Source organism: Setaria italica, chromosome IX, assembly GCF_000263155.2.
Source record: "Setaria italica strain Yugu1 chromosome IX, Setaria_italica_v2.0, whole genome shotgun sequence".
In the NCBI taxonomy this organism is placed as follows: domain Eukaryota; kingdom Viridiplantae; phylum Streptophyta; class Magnoliopsida; order Poales; family Poaceae; genus Setaria; species Setaria italica.
Window position 1 is genome coordinate 56,569,456 of NC_028458.1, and position 14,862 is coordinate 56,584,317.

General features: G+C 48.5%; 1 protein-coding gene across 3 annotated transcripts; it reads left to right on the forward strand.

The window, feature by feature from the left end:
• Positions 1 to 35: 35 nt before the first annotated feature.
• On the forward strand, positions 36 to 12,729 carry LOC101782146 (cysteine-rich repeat secretory protein 11). Of its 3 annotated transcripts, XM_022823016.1 has the most exons (6): positions 36 to 456; positions 4,179 to 4,229; positions 4,781 to 4,991; positions 10,086 to 11,099; positions 11,837 to 11,944; positions 12,093 to 12,729. In XM_022823016.1, exons 4-6 carry the CDS (start codon positions 10,349 to 10,351, stop codon positions 12,098 to 12,100), a joined length of 867 nt encoding a protein of 288 aa, XP_022678751.1. In that variant the 5' UTR covers positions 36 to 456; positions 4,179 to 4,229; positions 4,781 to 4,991; positions 10,086 to 10,348; the 3' UTR covers positions 12,101 to 12,729. The 3 variants fall into 3 exon arrangements, 2 of the variants coding, with proteins under 2 accessions (XP_022678751.1, XP_004985760.3); XR_002675778.1 differs by lacking the exons at positions 36 to 456; positions 11,837 to 11,944; positions 12,093 to 12,729 and adding an exon at positions 1,153 to 3,840 and having other exon boundaries at positions 10,086 to 10,484; XM_004985703.3 differs by lacking the exons at positions 36 to 456; positions 4,179 to 4,229; positions 4,781 to 4,991 and having other exon boundaries at positions 9,650 to 11,099.
• The last annotated feature ends 2,133 nt before the right edge of the window (positions 12,730 to 14,862 follow it).

Consider the following 14,862-nt stretch of genomic DNA (forward strand, 5'->3'; position numbering starts at 1 on the left):
CGGCGGCGTCGGCTTGCGACGCTAGCTGCCGTGATGAGTCCGCGTGGGGGCACGGCTGGATGGGCTCGCCTACGGTGGAGGAGGAAGGAGGGCGGGCGATGTGGCCGTGTGGGGCGCGCGTTGGGATTGGACGGGCTCTGCCTCGGCGGTCCTCACGTTTTCGTGCGGTATGGCGGTGACGCGCCGCTCCCTTTCCACCTCGGTCTCGTGTGTTTCCCCCCTCCTCCGTTCTTTTAGAAGCTGCTGCCGTGCCGTGCGCGTCCGGCGGCCGATGGGATACACACCACACGGGGGCGGAGTGGAGTCACGTGATTTACGCCGGCGAGGGGGAGTAGCTGTGTGCGTGGCTCCTCTATCATTGGAGCTTTCGTTCACGTCGGGGAAGCTGGGTCTTGGGACTCGTCCCAGCTGCGTCTGCCGTGGATCAACACGTGTTCGAGGAGGGACCGAGGGAAGGTACACGTGTATATGTTGATCTGATGATTTTTTTTTCCTTCTAGAGCCATCGTTTTGATATTTTGCAGCACCTAACCGTAGAGCGTGCTATGTCTTGCTAAAAAAGAGGGTGCTCTGTCCAAAAGTAAGAATTAAAACGGGAAAAAGGATATATTTTTTTATTTTTTATCCTATGGAACTTTTTTAACATCTTTTTTTCTTAAATATTTTTTTATTTATTCATATGTCCGAGGTTCGGTACCATCACGAACTGCTAAAAACTTTACAAAATTCGGGAGAGGATCAAACCAAACACATGACTGATCCGAGTCCCAACTCAAACTAGAACGAGCTAATTCACGTGCATACAGATTACAAAATTATGAAGTAAAGGATTCAATAAACACAAAACCTAGTTGAATAAGTTGACGTGCCCTCCATAAGCAACGTACCCGTCGGTGATTGATCAAAGACCCAACCGCTTTCCAACTGAATTCTCATCCTAGCTTTCCATCTTTTTGAACATCTTAAGGGCAAGTACATTGCTACACGTCAGCGGTCTCATAGGTCGTCTCATACAGTGCCACGTAGGATTTTTGATGATGTGGAGGAGAGAGAGCGAGGAGAGAGAAAGAGGTCGTTGCTTCGCAAAACAACCACCTCATGAGCTAAATTGTAGGCCTACGAGACAACTTAACAACCATTGTACGAGTTATTGTTGCCATATAACTCATAATATTTTATTTTTCTTATGCACAAATTAAGGAATTATATACTACTACCATACAATTTATAGGATAACCTATTATACGGGTTGTCTATTAACTCATCTCAAGATTACGTGTAAATGCATGAGACTACGACACCCATGTGCTTCCCTAACGAGGCAAGAACCTCAGTCGTCAGCCCTCTGCTGGCTCCATTTTGAGAGGATATAAAACAGATACCGTTTTCTTCACATGGACCCAAAAAGACAACCAAATAAGCCCAAAGACTTCTACAACCACAGAAGCCTGAGTACCAATCCGGCCCAGCCCATAAACACTTCAGGCCACGCCGAGCAAGAGGGCCGACGGCTCAAATCCACCTAACTCTCCGCTTTGCCGCCACTCTGAAACGGCCAATCCCCCCGAAACCGCCGGCTCGCCGCCCCCGAACCCAGCATGCCGCCGCCGCCGCCGCCGCACGCGGCACACATGCTCGCCGCCGCCGCGTCCCTCAGAGCCGCGGCCTCCGCGATGGCCGAAGCGGGCGGCGACCCGGCCGTCCTCCACGCGGTCCTTGTCAAGACCGCCTCGTCCTCCCGCGCCGCCTACAACTTCCTCCTCTCCCGCTACCCGCCGTCGCTCTCGCTGCCCCTGCTCTCCCGCCTCCCCTTCCGCCCCACCGCCGCCTCGCTCACCTCCTATCTCTCCTCCGAATCCTCTTCCTCCCCTTCCTCCGCACTCCCACTCCTACGTCGCGTCCTCGGCGTGTCGCCGGCCTTCCTCGCCGACGGCCCGCTCTCCTCCCTCCTCCGCTCCATGCCGCCGCCCCTCGCGCCACACCTGCACGCCCTCGCCTTCAAGCTCGCCCTCTCCTCGTCCCCCTACTCCGCCTCTTGCCTTATTACTCTGTATTTCCGATTCCGGTCCCCCACGGCCGCCCGCCGCCTGTTCGATGAAATCCCCGTTCGAGATCGGGACCCCGTCTGCTACTCTTCCACAATCGTTGGGCTCGCGCAGAATGGGCAATACGAAGAATCTCTCTCCGTGTTTGCTGGTATGCGCTCAAATGCTGTTGATTCAACCATGTACGCACTGTCCGGTGCTCTGCGGGCGGCAGCGGGGCTTGCTGCGCTGGAGCAGACTTGCGGGATTCATGCACATGCGGTGGTGGTTGGGCTTGATGGAAATGTGGCTGTTGGGACTGCTCTGGTGGATGCTTATGGTAAGGCCGGAGTCATGGACGATGCAGTGAAGGTGTTTGAGGGGTTGGGGGATGACCGAAACTTGATCACCTGGAATGCAGTGCTGTCTGCGCACGCTCAGCAGGGAGATGTGCCAGCAGTTGTTGAGCTGTTTAACCGGATGATGGAACTGGGGTTTGCCCCTGATGGGCTGTCGTTCCTTGCTATTCTCACAGCATGTAGTAATGCTGGAGCAGATGCTGAGGCTGAATTTTGGTTGGAAGCAATGCAGTCGAAGTACAATGTGAAGCCTGGCATTGAGCATTATACTTGTGTGGTGGGTGCAATGGCACGGGTTGGACGTCTGGAGGATGCAGAGAGTGTTGCTTGTAAAATGCCATGCAAGCCGGATGCAGCAGTGTGGCGGACGCTTCTAATGGGCTGTGTGGTTCACCGCAAGGTTGACATGGCAGAATCCATGGGACGACGCCTTTTGGACATTAATCCCAAGGATGACTCAACTTATGTCATGCTTGCCAATGTCTACTCAGCAGCAGGGAAAAAAGATGAGGAGGCTGCGTCATGGACTGCAATGAGGGACTGTGGAGTCAGGAAGGAAGGTGGTCGCAGTTGGATTGAGGGTAGAGGGCAGGTACATGTGTTTGTCGCGAATGAAAAAAGGCACGAACAGCTACTAGAGATATATGACAAGCTGAACGAATTGATCCAAGAGGTTGAGAAGTTAGGGTACAAGGAGGCAGGCGAGGGGTCCTGGCATCATAGTGAAAGGTTGGCCCTCGCATATGGGTTGATAAGTGGTGCTGTACCATCAGGAAAAGTGTTGAGAATAGTTAAGAACTTGAGAATATGTGCTCATTGTCATGAATTCTTCAAGTATGCTAGCATGGTGATCGACAGAGTAATTGTAGTAAGGGATGTCAATAGGTACCACACGATTAAAAAAGGTGCTTGCAGCTGCAGAGACTACTGGTGACATACTTAATCCTGAGGATAAACTATGATGGCAGAACCATCTGTGTGGTTTTCCGGATACAGCACGATGATATAATCGTGAACCCAGAAGAAATTACTGTAGAGTTTATTGGAAGCCTGCTTGTGTTGGCGTCCAACCATAGTCCGTAGGACCAATCGCTTTGTTACATGATTGAAATTGAAATTCTGAAGAGAACTGTGGTTTTATGGTGTTGATTAGACACCATACCATCTTGTGACTAATGAAGCATGAATCAGGATGACAGTGATTAGGTGTCACTTTGGGAACCATTTGTGCCTGCTAATTAACAGTTTTGGGTCTCTCAGATTTTCACTTGTTCTTGTCTTGGGGCTGGTATGCTCATCTCTTTCCAGCAACATAAACTGCTGGGAGGAATTACCTTTTCTCAGTTGCTCTGTAGCATTTGAATATTTGATGACTGTTGAAAGCAATTAACTCCACAGCAGAACATTTGTAGTATGGCGGGAACAAGTGTAGTACAAAAAATGCACTACTGAAACATGTAAGATTTCGATCAATGTTTCTCTCCATTTAAAATTTGGCCGTCTGGCGTTTATACTCTACTGAATTTATGATATTAATCCATTATTGATAGATTGCACCTTCAGACTAACCTTGAATATTCGATATATGTTAATTTCCTTCTTTTCAGTAATCAACTTAATTCGATCATAGTTGTTAGTTGTGAAATAACCTCTCATGCAATAAATTCTACTCAAACTTGGTGGTCTTAATTATTTGTTCCATTTGTTTAATGAGTGAATGGTTAATTCTCAGTGCGCCTGCTGTTTCAAATCCAGCTGGTGTGCCCCTTAATAGTTCTCTCTCTTGAATTTGCAGAGGTGGACTGTGGTGATAATTTTCATGGAGACATGGAGTATGCCATTTACGGTATTGTTGTTTCTCTGCATTTAAAAACACTGGCGTTCAAGGATCGCGCATACATTCTTTCATGAGGCAGCATAGGTGTCCAGACTTTGATTTGCTATTTGATTGAAAAGTAGCATTATTCAGAGAAGTTTTAGAGTTTTGGTCTTACAAAGTAGTGCTGCAGCTATCCAGTTCTGTGATACCATTGTGGTGCTAGTTGCTGCTAGTTTTAGTGAAAACATGTTCTTTTCTAATAAGTTATTGGTACCTTGATCAGTTGATCTGTCATGTTTGACTCTGGCTTAATATGTTGCATGTGCATGCTAAATTACCATGTCTGCTGGAGTCTGGAAGCTTCGGCATTTTACCGTCTAATTGTTTTGCTGCTGTTGAATTCTGTCACCGAAAACAGGAAGAGATGGTGGTAGAATAGTTGAAATGTTTAATGATTTGCACATATGATCCTTGTCTCACTGCAAAGTGCTGTCATGAGTGAAGATTCTTGTCTGCAATAAAGAATCCAAGAGAATTTGTGCTGACGGTTCCTTTTCTGTGCATGTGTGAGTGAGCAGGACAAGTGGACTATTATTTATGACTCGGAAAATCGTCTCCAGATGCAAAAAACTGCGATCTGATCTCAAGAATGGCTCTGGAAGCTTTGTATCTTATGGGCCCTGAAGTCACTATTCATCCAAGCTGCAAAGGGAAACAAGGGTTTTTTTTAGGAGTAAAGGGAAACAAAACTGAGAAGGAACCTACAGAGACCAAGCACGAGGGCTCCAGGTATGTATGATCACATCAAAGCTCCTCTAGAAAAGATCACGTTCTTTTCCTTCCAACCAGATGGTCAGGGTTTGTTTCAAATTGCAATGAGGGTGGGCACCAAGCTACATTGGATCCCAAGCACTTGCACTAGAGGTTGAACTGGACAAATAGAAGAGTCCAGGTAGCATTGCCAAGGTCATAATAATTTAGAAACCAGCGTGCAGGTTGCAGCCGAGCAGGCCAGATTTTTGGGCAACGTGTGTGTTTTCCATCCTCCTAACAATACAGTTTAATAGTTGCATACAGCTGTTATACCAAACTGCAGCCTGTAGGACACCAATCTTGATGAGGTCTTCTTTACCTTCTCCAACATTCTTTAGTGTGCAGCAATGTACTTGAATATTGGCTGCTGTGCTAGATTGCTTTCTCCCCTGTATCAGATATTCAGATGAGAACTCTCGTTGCAAGCTGGCCTGCTGGGGGATGAGCATTTCAGACGTGTATCAAGCAATAGCATTCGCAAACCGGTGGCTTCAGTGGTCAACAGGAGTGCAGAGCGAATCTTTGATCAGATCAAACTCCGTTGCAACTGCCGTGAAAAAGCTGTCGTACACGTCTGCCAAGGTCGCCGTGGCCGGCGCCCCAGAACCTAAAGCTCTGAATCGCACTGAAAGGGACCAATGCACTGTGGAACGGAGAAAAATGTCGCATCACAGTCAGTCAGTCACAGCCGCGCTCCCCGCTCTCGTTCCTCTGTAGGAAAACTGCCAAAGCAAGCATGGCGCGCTGCCGCTATGGAGATGGGAACTTTTTACCCGGGGCGGGGCGGCTTAAATGTGGAAGCAACGCAGCAGGCGGAGGAGTAACGCCCAGCTGCTGCCGGTGCCGGCCTCCCCCTCGCTTTTCACCTACCCGTTTCGCAGTTTCAGTGATGGTCTGATGGACGAGCAGCGAGTCCTCAAGCGCCGGGGTGTTTGAATACAGGTATCACATTGGATGTTCGGACGAGTTAATTAGAAGGGCTAAACATGAGCTAATTATAAAATTAACTGCAGAACCCTTATACTAATTCGCAAGACGAATCTATTAAGCCTAATTAATCCATGATTAGCACATGTTTACTGTAGCAGCACATTGTCAAATCATGGACTAATTAGGCTTAATAGATTCGTCTCGCGAATTAGACTCCATCTATGCAATTAGTTTTGTAATTAGACTATATTTAACACTCCTAATTAGTATCAAACATCCGATGTGACAGTTACTAAAGTAAAGTTTAGGAGGGTGTATCCAAACACCCATAGTTTGGTGTGAGTCATGGTCATCCGGTCATGCCTGAATCCGAGCTGCTGAGCAAATCATTTACCACCACCCTGCACTGCTGCCAACCTGTTGTGATCTATGGACTGTGACCCACCAGGCTCTCGCCGACCATGTCCAGTCTAAACCTTCTGCAAACTTGATGCTGCCGTTGACAAAAAATGCTTTAGTCCTAATATTGTCTCCCATGTAGGCAGCTTTGTAGTTGTCATCATGACACTTAATAAACGTCTTAATTCGCTCTTGCTGCAGTGTCCGGAGACACCGCCTCATTAGTGGAAATCATTAGCAGCCGTAGCTCCGATTATAATGTTGGATCATGGCCCATGCAAATGCAAATGCATGGACGCATGTGTCTTCCGACAGTAGGCACATACGATACGCACACTTTTTACCGGGGACCCTGGAATCTTGTGGGAGCGTTTTGTCCCACTAGGGTGGCACCCCTTGCGCTCGTCTAGGCCAAATGGATGGCCACAAAAGTACAATGATAGTGGCGAGTGGTGTAGAGAAAGGCAAGGCACACCTATAAATGTGCAGCGCAAGTTACCACCAGCCCCGTGAAAGTTCATTCCATGGCCAAAAGCTAGGGGGTAGGGGGTGCCCCCAAACACCCTGCCTGGATGAACCGAGCACACCGTCCAACTGACCATCTGATGACCAGGGGCCCTCATTTTGTTGCTTAACACACTTACCTTGCTTAGCGTGATGGTGTTAGTACTGCTAGTACTGGAGTGGTAGAAAAAGTGATTGGATTAGCAAAGGAGGAAGCGATGGGCTGTTGCATTGGAGGTGCATTCTATGTTGGGGGTACACTGGTGGAAAGTGAAAAGGCCTTGCACCTGGTGAGAAGCAATCATCCAAAGGGGAAAGGCGATCAAAGCGAGGGGAAGTTTCGTGCTTTGATGCCTCTCCTCACCCCTGTTGTTTTGTTTTTTCACTTTGCTCAAAGGATGCAAGTAGTAAAAGGAGCCCAGGGATCGGTTGGGGGAAAAACTGCCTTTTGTGGCGTAGAAAAGCGTCGGGGGGCCTTGTGACCTTGACCGTCTGAGCAAGTTATTCCGTAGAGTGAAACGTATTGTGCAGCTTTATTCATTTCAGGTACCACGGCATTGGCACGTCATCAGGAGCCCATTCTCTGTTGCGTCCATCGAAGGGGCCAGTTGTCAGTTGTCAGAAGTGTTTTACCAAATATTGTTTTGATTTAAGATACTTAAATCTGTTGAATTTTGATCCATTGGATCACACCAACTTCTCAGATCAATCATACCTTCATATAAAAAAACTAACCTTAATTTCCAACCTCATCCTCACATCCCGCGGCCACCCAGCTCCAGGACCGTCCTTGCATCGTGCTTCTCTCGCTTCCATCGTCGCCAACATCGGCGTGACCTGCCGGGCTGCTCCTCCGACCGTCCTCTCCCAAGCACTCCTCCACCGCCCCTGTGCTCATTCTTTGTCATCGTCGGCCATGGATTCATGCTCCCCCACCTCAACCCCCACCACCCTTGCGACCGCTCCCTCCCTAATCCAGCCGAAGCGCGACGCCCCCGTCACCAACTCCGCCCAACCACCGTCCTCCACCACCGCGGCAAGCGGCGCCCCTATTGCCTTGCCATGCTACCTGCCGCCCACCTCCACCGTCGGGCTGGCGAGCTCCCCAACCATCCCTCTATGGCCAGAAGCCACAAAACCCTCCAAACCCCAGAGCCATAACCCGAACCCCTAACTCAAATTGAGTTCGCCGGAGTTAGTCATCGCCGGTGTTGATGGAGGTCGTCGGAGATGGAGCAGAAGCAGTGCAGCAAACTCGACAGATTTCTCTCAAAAAATCAGTCGACAGATATCTAGCATAATTCTTTTTTTAAAATAATTTACCAAATATTGTTGTTGTAACCCTGAGCTGTCACTTGGCTAAACGCCACAGCGCATGGAAGTGAACACATGCACGGCTACACCGGTGCAACCCCAAAACATCTGAGCCGTCCTTCTGCAACGAACCCTGATTCCATCTCTTTATATGGGACCTCACGGACTCACTTGCTGCCGGTTCTACCTCCCTGCAAGCATTTTATAGCACAAGCCTACAACAGCTAAACTCTGAAGGCCATAAACCCATCAGGCTCCGTGGCAGCAATGCAGTCTCACTGTCTCAGGCAGGTCAAAGAAACAAAGGATCTCTGGTACTATACTAGTATTCTCATTCCTCTCAGCAAACAAGTCCTCAGTGTATATAATACTAATCCATGTTTTTTTAAGTACTCTCTTTGTTCCAAATTGTAGGACATTTTATCCTTAAAAGGTTCATAAACGTATAATAATATCTATGAATAAAAAAATCAAAATGATCGGATGGAGCAGTAGGAGTATCCGCTGAAGTTGCGGCCCTCCCCGACGAGATCTTGGGTGGGGAAAACAAACGTTGCGGTTAAAGGAACAAGGACGTCTGGAGACAAGGAACCGAGGATCATCTACGGCCAAGGACAGAGTACGGCAGAGCGGCATTACGGTCGTAATTAGGGTGATGAAATGCTGATGGACGTGCAACGGTTAGAAGTTAGTGTCCACATCAGTAAAAATCATAAATTTGTGTAAGAGAACACGTAAAGTTTGTGCCATTAGATATGTAAAATCAAAGACAATTTGATTATGTCAGCTTAGGAACATGGTGCGAGCTTTAAGCTTGCAAATAAAAGGTACTATAATAAGCGAGTTTTGCTAACACAGTATAAAATGCTTTGAATCAGTTCAGTTTATAACATGATTACACAAACTGATAGCCGTTGAGAAGCAACTTTGTTTAAAAGTGACGGGAAACTCAGGCAATGACTTCGTAGAGAAGGAAAAGTTTGCAATATAGAATTGCAGGAGATCTGAAGGACACGGCAAATGCCACAACCCCTTGGTCCTGCTCGTGCCCCACATCTGGATGCACGGTGCATCCAAAATCCATTGGCCTCACAAACGCGCCTATTAAATTAAGGGTGCACCCAAAGATTGAAATAGGATCCTCTGGATTGCTCCAAATTTGCAAGGCTTACCCCAAGCGCCAACACACCAAGTCACCAATCAAGATTTTTTTTTTACCGAAATCAGCAGGGGAAGTTCCTAGAGAGTTGAGCCCGAGCCTACTAGATGCTAGTCAGGTGCTCTAACCATTAGACTAAAGGCTCTTTCACGTCACCAATCAAGATTTGTAGATGAATTGAAAACAAATGTACTGTCATTTTGGATTTAGCTCCATCATTTTTTCTTTTTAGGATGCCACATTACCATTTTCATAAAGTCCCCCACCTTCAAAGCTTAAACCTATGCATTTGACCTAACAGGAGTCAACTCAAAAGCAATGTAAAAGCCAAGAGTATATCTGAAGTTCTTGATCATGTCACGAGGATTATATTTGAGTATAGTAAATTAACAGCGGGAGCGCGCGGTCGTGGCAACTTGATGAAGTCATTCTCCTATCCATGAGCAACAAAAATATTCGAAAGTCTCTCCTTGTAACAGCCCTATAACTTAACAAAGCAAGATTACAAGTCTCTTTCTTGACAACAACATTTAGTTTATCCACTTTGTCTTTCGCCTATCTAGACGTTGGACATTTTGCTTTTGGAAAACTATAATCCCCGTTAACCCTTTTGCAACAAAAGCTTATTGATCTTGAGGAAGAAAGCTCATGAGTGGCTCCATCTCCATTTGCCTAGATGCACCAATTTTTCGTCTTCAGCTCTTCACTTCACACTAAAAATGTGTGCTTTTCCTTGTTCCTTCGTCTTTCCCCAATTAACTCAGCGCAAGAAACCCAGGGGTGGAAACGGAAGAAGAAAACAGAGCACCTGACGGTGTGGGGGGCGAGAGCGGAGCGGAGCTGCGGAGGCAAACCCACCCAGCACTCCAGCAGGCGAGCGAGGCGACGCCAGTTCACTCCCCTCCACCACCACTCCACCAGTCCACCACCACCACCGCGGCGGGAGGGAGACCAGAGAGCGGGGAGCGAGGGCGGCGAGACGACGCCCAGGCCCAGAGATCCCGAGGACAGGCGGAACCTGAGAGAGATGGGCAGGGCGCGCCGGTTTCTGCTGGCCGCCGCCGCCGCCGCCGTCTTCCTCCTCCTCCACGCGCCGCCGCTGGTGTCGTGCGCCGACCTCGACGCGCTCGTCTACAAGGGCTGCGCCAACCAGAGTTTCCCGGGCGGCGCGCTGCCGCCGACCGTCGCCGTCCTCTCCAGCGCCCTCTCCGCTCAGGCAGGCTCCACCAAGTTCTACAAGACCTCCTCCCCGTCCTCGTCGGGCTCCTCCACCTCCGTCTTCGGCCTCTTCCAGTGCCGCGGGGACCTCTCCGGCTCCGACTGCGCCTCCTGCGTCTCTCGCGCCATGTCGTCGTGGCGCGACGTCTGCGGCGCCTCCGTCGCCGCGCGGGTCCAGCTCACCGGCTGCCTCGCACTCTACGAGGTCTCCGGCTTCCCCCAGGTCTCCGGCGTCCAGATGCTCTTCAAGACCTGCGGCACGGGCAGCGGCGGCGGTGGCGACTTCGAGATGCGCCGGGACACCGCCTTCGCCGCGCTCGAGGGCGGCGTCGCCACCAGCAACGGCGGCTTCATCGCCACCAGCTACCAGGCAGTCTACGCCATGGCGCAGTGCGAGGGCGATCTCTCCACGGCGGACTGCGGCCAGTGCGTCACCCAGGCCGTGCAGCACGTCGAGGTCGAGTGCGGCGGCGCCCCCTCCGGCCAGGTGTACCTCGACAAGTGCTACATTAGCTACAGTTACTACCCGCACGGCGTGCCCCATGGCGGAGGCATGGGAGGTCAGTTCCCTCTCCTCTCCTGGCTTACCTTCAATCCCACAAATTGGGTGCCTTTGCTGTGCTTGCAAGCTCCCTTGCCAATTCGAATTAATGAATTGGACAAATGCAGCATTGTGGAACAACCAGTTATTAGAAACATTTTAGATTCGTGCGTGTGCTTAATTTCTGATTGCGAAATTGTAGTTGGTGATTTGTTTGTATGTGTGTAGGTGAGATCTTGCCAGGGCTCATTTGTGCTTTAGAATTGATTGATAGCGATTGTTGGGGGCACCTTTTTAGTTGTTCCCTTGGTACACTGGTTGTTTTGGGCATATTTGTGTAGATTAGTCCCCTCTCAGGTGCTCATTGTCTAGATTACAACTCTTGTGGTCCAGTAGGTAGGTGTGACTTTGTTGAGGTGGAACTTCAATTTAGATATGGCATGCCTCTTTCTTTGGTGCATTCTACATTTCAGCTAATTATTAAGCTTAGAAGATGTGCATTACTGAACCTCCATGAGTCCCCATTGTTTGGCTCAAGCTTTCTTTGGGTACTATAGGGCAGTAGGTTAGTGCAGTTCCATTTTGCCCCCTTGTTTATGCATCTGTCTATTCAAGCTTTGATAAAAGTTGTGTTGATTGCCTTTTGACTTTCTTTCTGAATTTACCGGAGATATGCATCTATGATTGTTCCCATGATTAGACGTGTTGCCCCCTAGTCTGATCAATCGATTTGCCTCTTCTCGTTGTGCTTCTCAGGGCAGCAGACAGCAAAGACTGTAGCCATTGTGCTGGGGGGAGCCGTAGGCGTGGGTTTCCTGGTCATCTGCTTGCTTTTCGCCCGGAGCCTGGTCAAGAAGAAGGATGGTGAGTTAGTGGAAACATGAGCACGAGCAGCACCATGGCTTTCTTTGTTCTATCGCTCAATTCTGCAGCTGCCACTGCTCCTTATTTCGCTATATGCCCCACTGTTCCTGCTTACCAAACCTGTTTTCATCTCATCCTGTGCTTGCAGATTACTGATGGGAAAGCATGGTAGGAGCGTCTGGACAAAGGCATTGGGGCATGGTATGGCATTTTGATGGTAGGGGTGTATGTTTGTTTCTTCAAGGTGGTGAGTGGAATACAGAGGGGATTGTTTTTTGGCTCTTCTTCCTCTGGCCATGTGAGGGTGGCATCCCCCATGATGAGAAAGAGGAAAAGAGGTGGCGACCTGTTCAGTTAAGAAACTGTCCAGTTCTGGGGGCTATTTTGATTCTCGATTGAAGTTGGTAGATGATCTCTGGGCTGTCACCTTAGCCTCTCCTGCTTAGGGTTCTAGGAGTACATTAATTCTCTTGTATTTTTTTCCCCCAAAGGAAAATACTTTTAGGTGTATTTAGTCTCTTTTATTTAAGGTTTGCAGGAGAAGGTTGGGTGTCATCTGGTTGGATTCGTGGTGGAAAATTAACTTTCCATATGCTGTAGAACCAGATTTTAACTCTTGGGTTTGGTGGTAGCATTGGTTAATTGGTGTCTAGCTTTGCTGATGGACATTGCTGACCTGATAACCACAGCTGTGCTGTGCAGCTGTTCTCCTTTTGACTTGTTAAGCTATTCGCCGTACATTTCTGAATGCTTGCTGGAAAACTTGCTGCTTTAGCTTCATACCAGGGCCGTGTCCAACTTGTGATGGTTGCGAGATGTCGCTTTGTTGTTGCTAGATAAAGCTTGACCTGACATCAGATGAGATTCGAGTTCATGACAGAGGCATATACGCGGTTAGTCAGAGATCCCGTTGATGTTATCTGAATTGGAAAACGGGCTGCAAAGGATGGTACTGCACCTTTTTTTTTCTGTTCGATGCAATTGGTGCATCAAGGTAAACTGCCAAGCATGATGATTCTTTGTTTACTTTTGCCGCAGAGGTAGATTACTGTGTTATGTTCTGTGTGTGTGTGTGTGTGTGTGTCGCCAGACAGCCCTGCTGTGCTAGACTGGCATTACCCGAACATGACTACTCCTACATGATGCCAGAATGTGTCTTCTTCGTTACTGACAGGTGGCAATCTAATGTAATCTGACGTCTTGTTGCTTTGTAGCATGGGTTGGTTAGATTGCTATTTGCATTGGGCGGTGTAGAAAAATTGATGCAAAACGTACTAGCACATAGCAGGATTGATCTGCAGGTATCTAAGCTTCGGTTTCTGCACTTCGTTCCTACTATGCAGACAAGGCGATCAACCAACCGAAATACTGCTAAACTCCTGCGAACAATTCCTTGGTTCTTTACTGAATGTGCGTGCATATACATGAGCATTTGCGTGTGTTTCTGTTTCCTGAAAGAAAAAAAGAACTCGTACTTCGACTGCGAGAACAGGGCGGAAGGGCCGGCCGTCAGCAAGCGCCGCCGCCCGCCACACAAACGCGCGATCTGTCGTCCATGCCATTTGGGCCTGCCGTGTGTCTTGGGCTACGGCCTCGTACGCGCCGGATTGGTAAACTATGGGCCTTAACACTTTTTTTTTAGGATTAGCTTCAGCACTTTTTAACTCTCCTTGGGCTGGGCCGACTTGGAGTAGAAACAGGTGTTGCTCTGCTTTTTGCTCTACGCCAGGCTGAACATGAACATCAGTCTATAGTTCAGATCGTGATGGAAATCAACCTTTTTGAAACGAATTAAAGAAATGAAACTAGAAATCAACCTACTACGATCTATAGCTTCCAGTGATATGATTCAGTCGAACAAGCAGCTGTACGCGACGTAAGATCGATGATCGCCACATTGGCGCGGCGATGAAAAGTCCCAGACAACAGTAGTACAACGCATACAAAAAAACAACTCCGAAACTGTTCTGGCGGGCAGGCTCCGACTACCCCATGCATGAACCCATCATCGAGCTGATGCTGATCACGTGCACAAACGTGAAATGCACGTAGCAATTTGCATTCGTCGGTGCAGCTAGCTGCTAGCCAGTGCAAGGAATTCCGGCGAGCAGACCAGTCAGGCAGACAACCGTGACCTAGTTGCCCAAAGTTTGGAGGTGCAAAATTACTGTTGTAGCACTGTAGCACACTATAGCGTTTCGTTTGTATTTGTGAATTATTATCCAAATATTGACTAATTAGGCTCAAAAGATTCGTCTCGCAAAGTACAACAAAACTGTGCAATTAGTTTTTGATTTCGTCTACATTTAGTACTTCATGCATATACCGCAAGTTTGATGTGATGGAGAATCTTCTTTTTGCATAGTGTCAAAGTTGGAAGTTTTGGAGGAACTAAACATGGCCGTGTTTATGATCTGCAAAAGCTCGCTGACTGCTCCCTCCGTACTCAAATAACGGTAGCTTTTGATTTCCGTGCCGCAAGTTTGACTGAATTTGTAGAAAATACATGTACCATTTGTATCTTCAAATAAATTTATTAAAAAAACTAGATTCAAATATCTATCTAATGATATTAATTTTATATTATAAATATAATATTTTTTATATATATTTAGTCAAAGTTATTTCTTAGAAAGAAAAACGACAGCGATTTAGGGGCGGAGGGAGTAGCTCGCACTTCCCGCCTATAGGAAGGGCATCGCCCCACGTACCAGCATCTCCCACCACGCGTTGGGCTTGGGATCCAGGTGCCCCACGCGACGCGGCCCTGCCGGCCGGGCCTGCACGCGCGCGCGGCGCACGCTGCAGCAGCTGCGAACGAGAACGATGCGAGCACACGTACGGAACTCGTGGCCGGCAAGCGGAAGCATCCATCTTCTCGCCGGCTGCTGCCTTGTCCCTTGTCCGCGTTCCGGTTA

Bases quoted from the DNA above. Each gene is read 5' to 3' on its own strand.
- LOC101782146 (XM_004985703.3), top strand. From the start codon at position 9,998: ATGCACCAATTTTTCGTCTTCAGCTCTTCACTTCACACTAAAAATGTG. The intron at 11,100-11,836 runs GTCAGTTCCCTC...TGTGCTTCTCAG, and splicing joins CCATGGCGGAGGCATGGGAG to GGCAGCAGACAGCAAAGACT.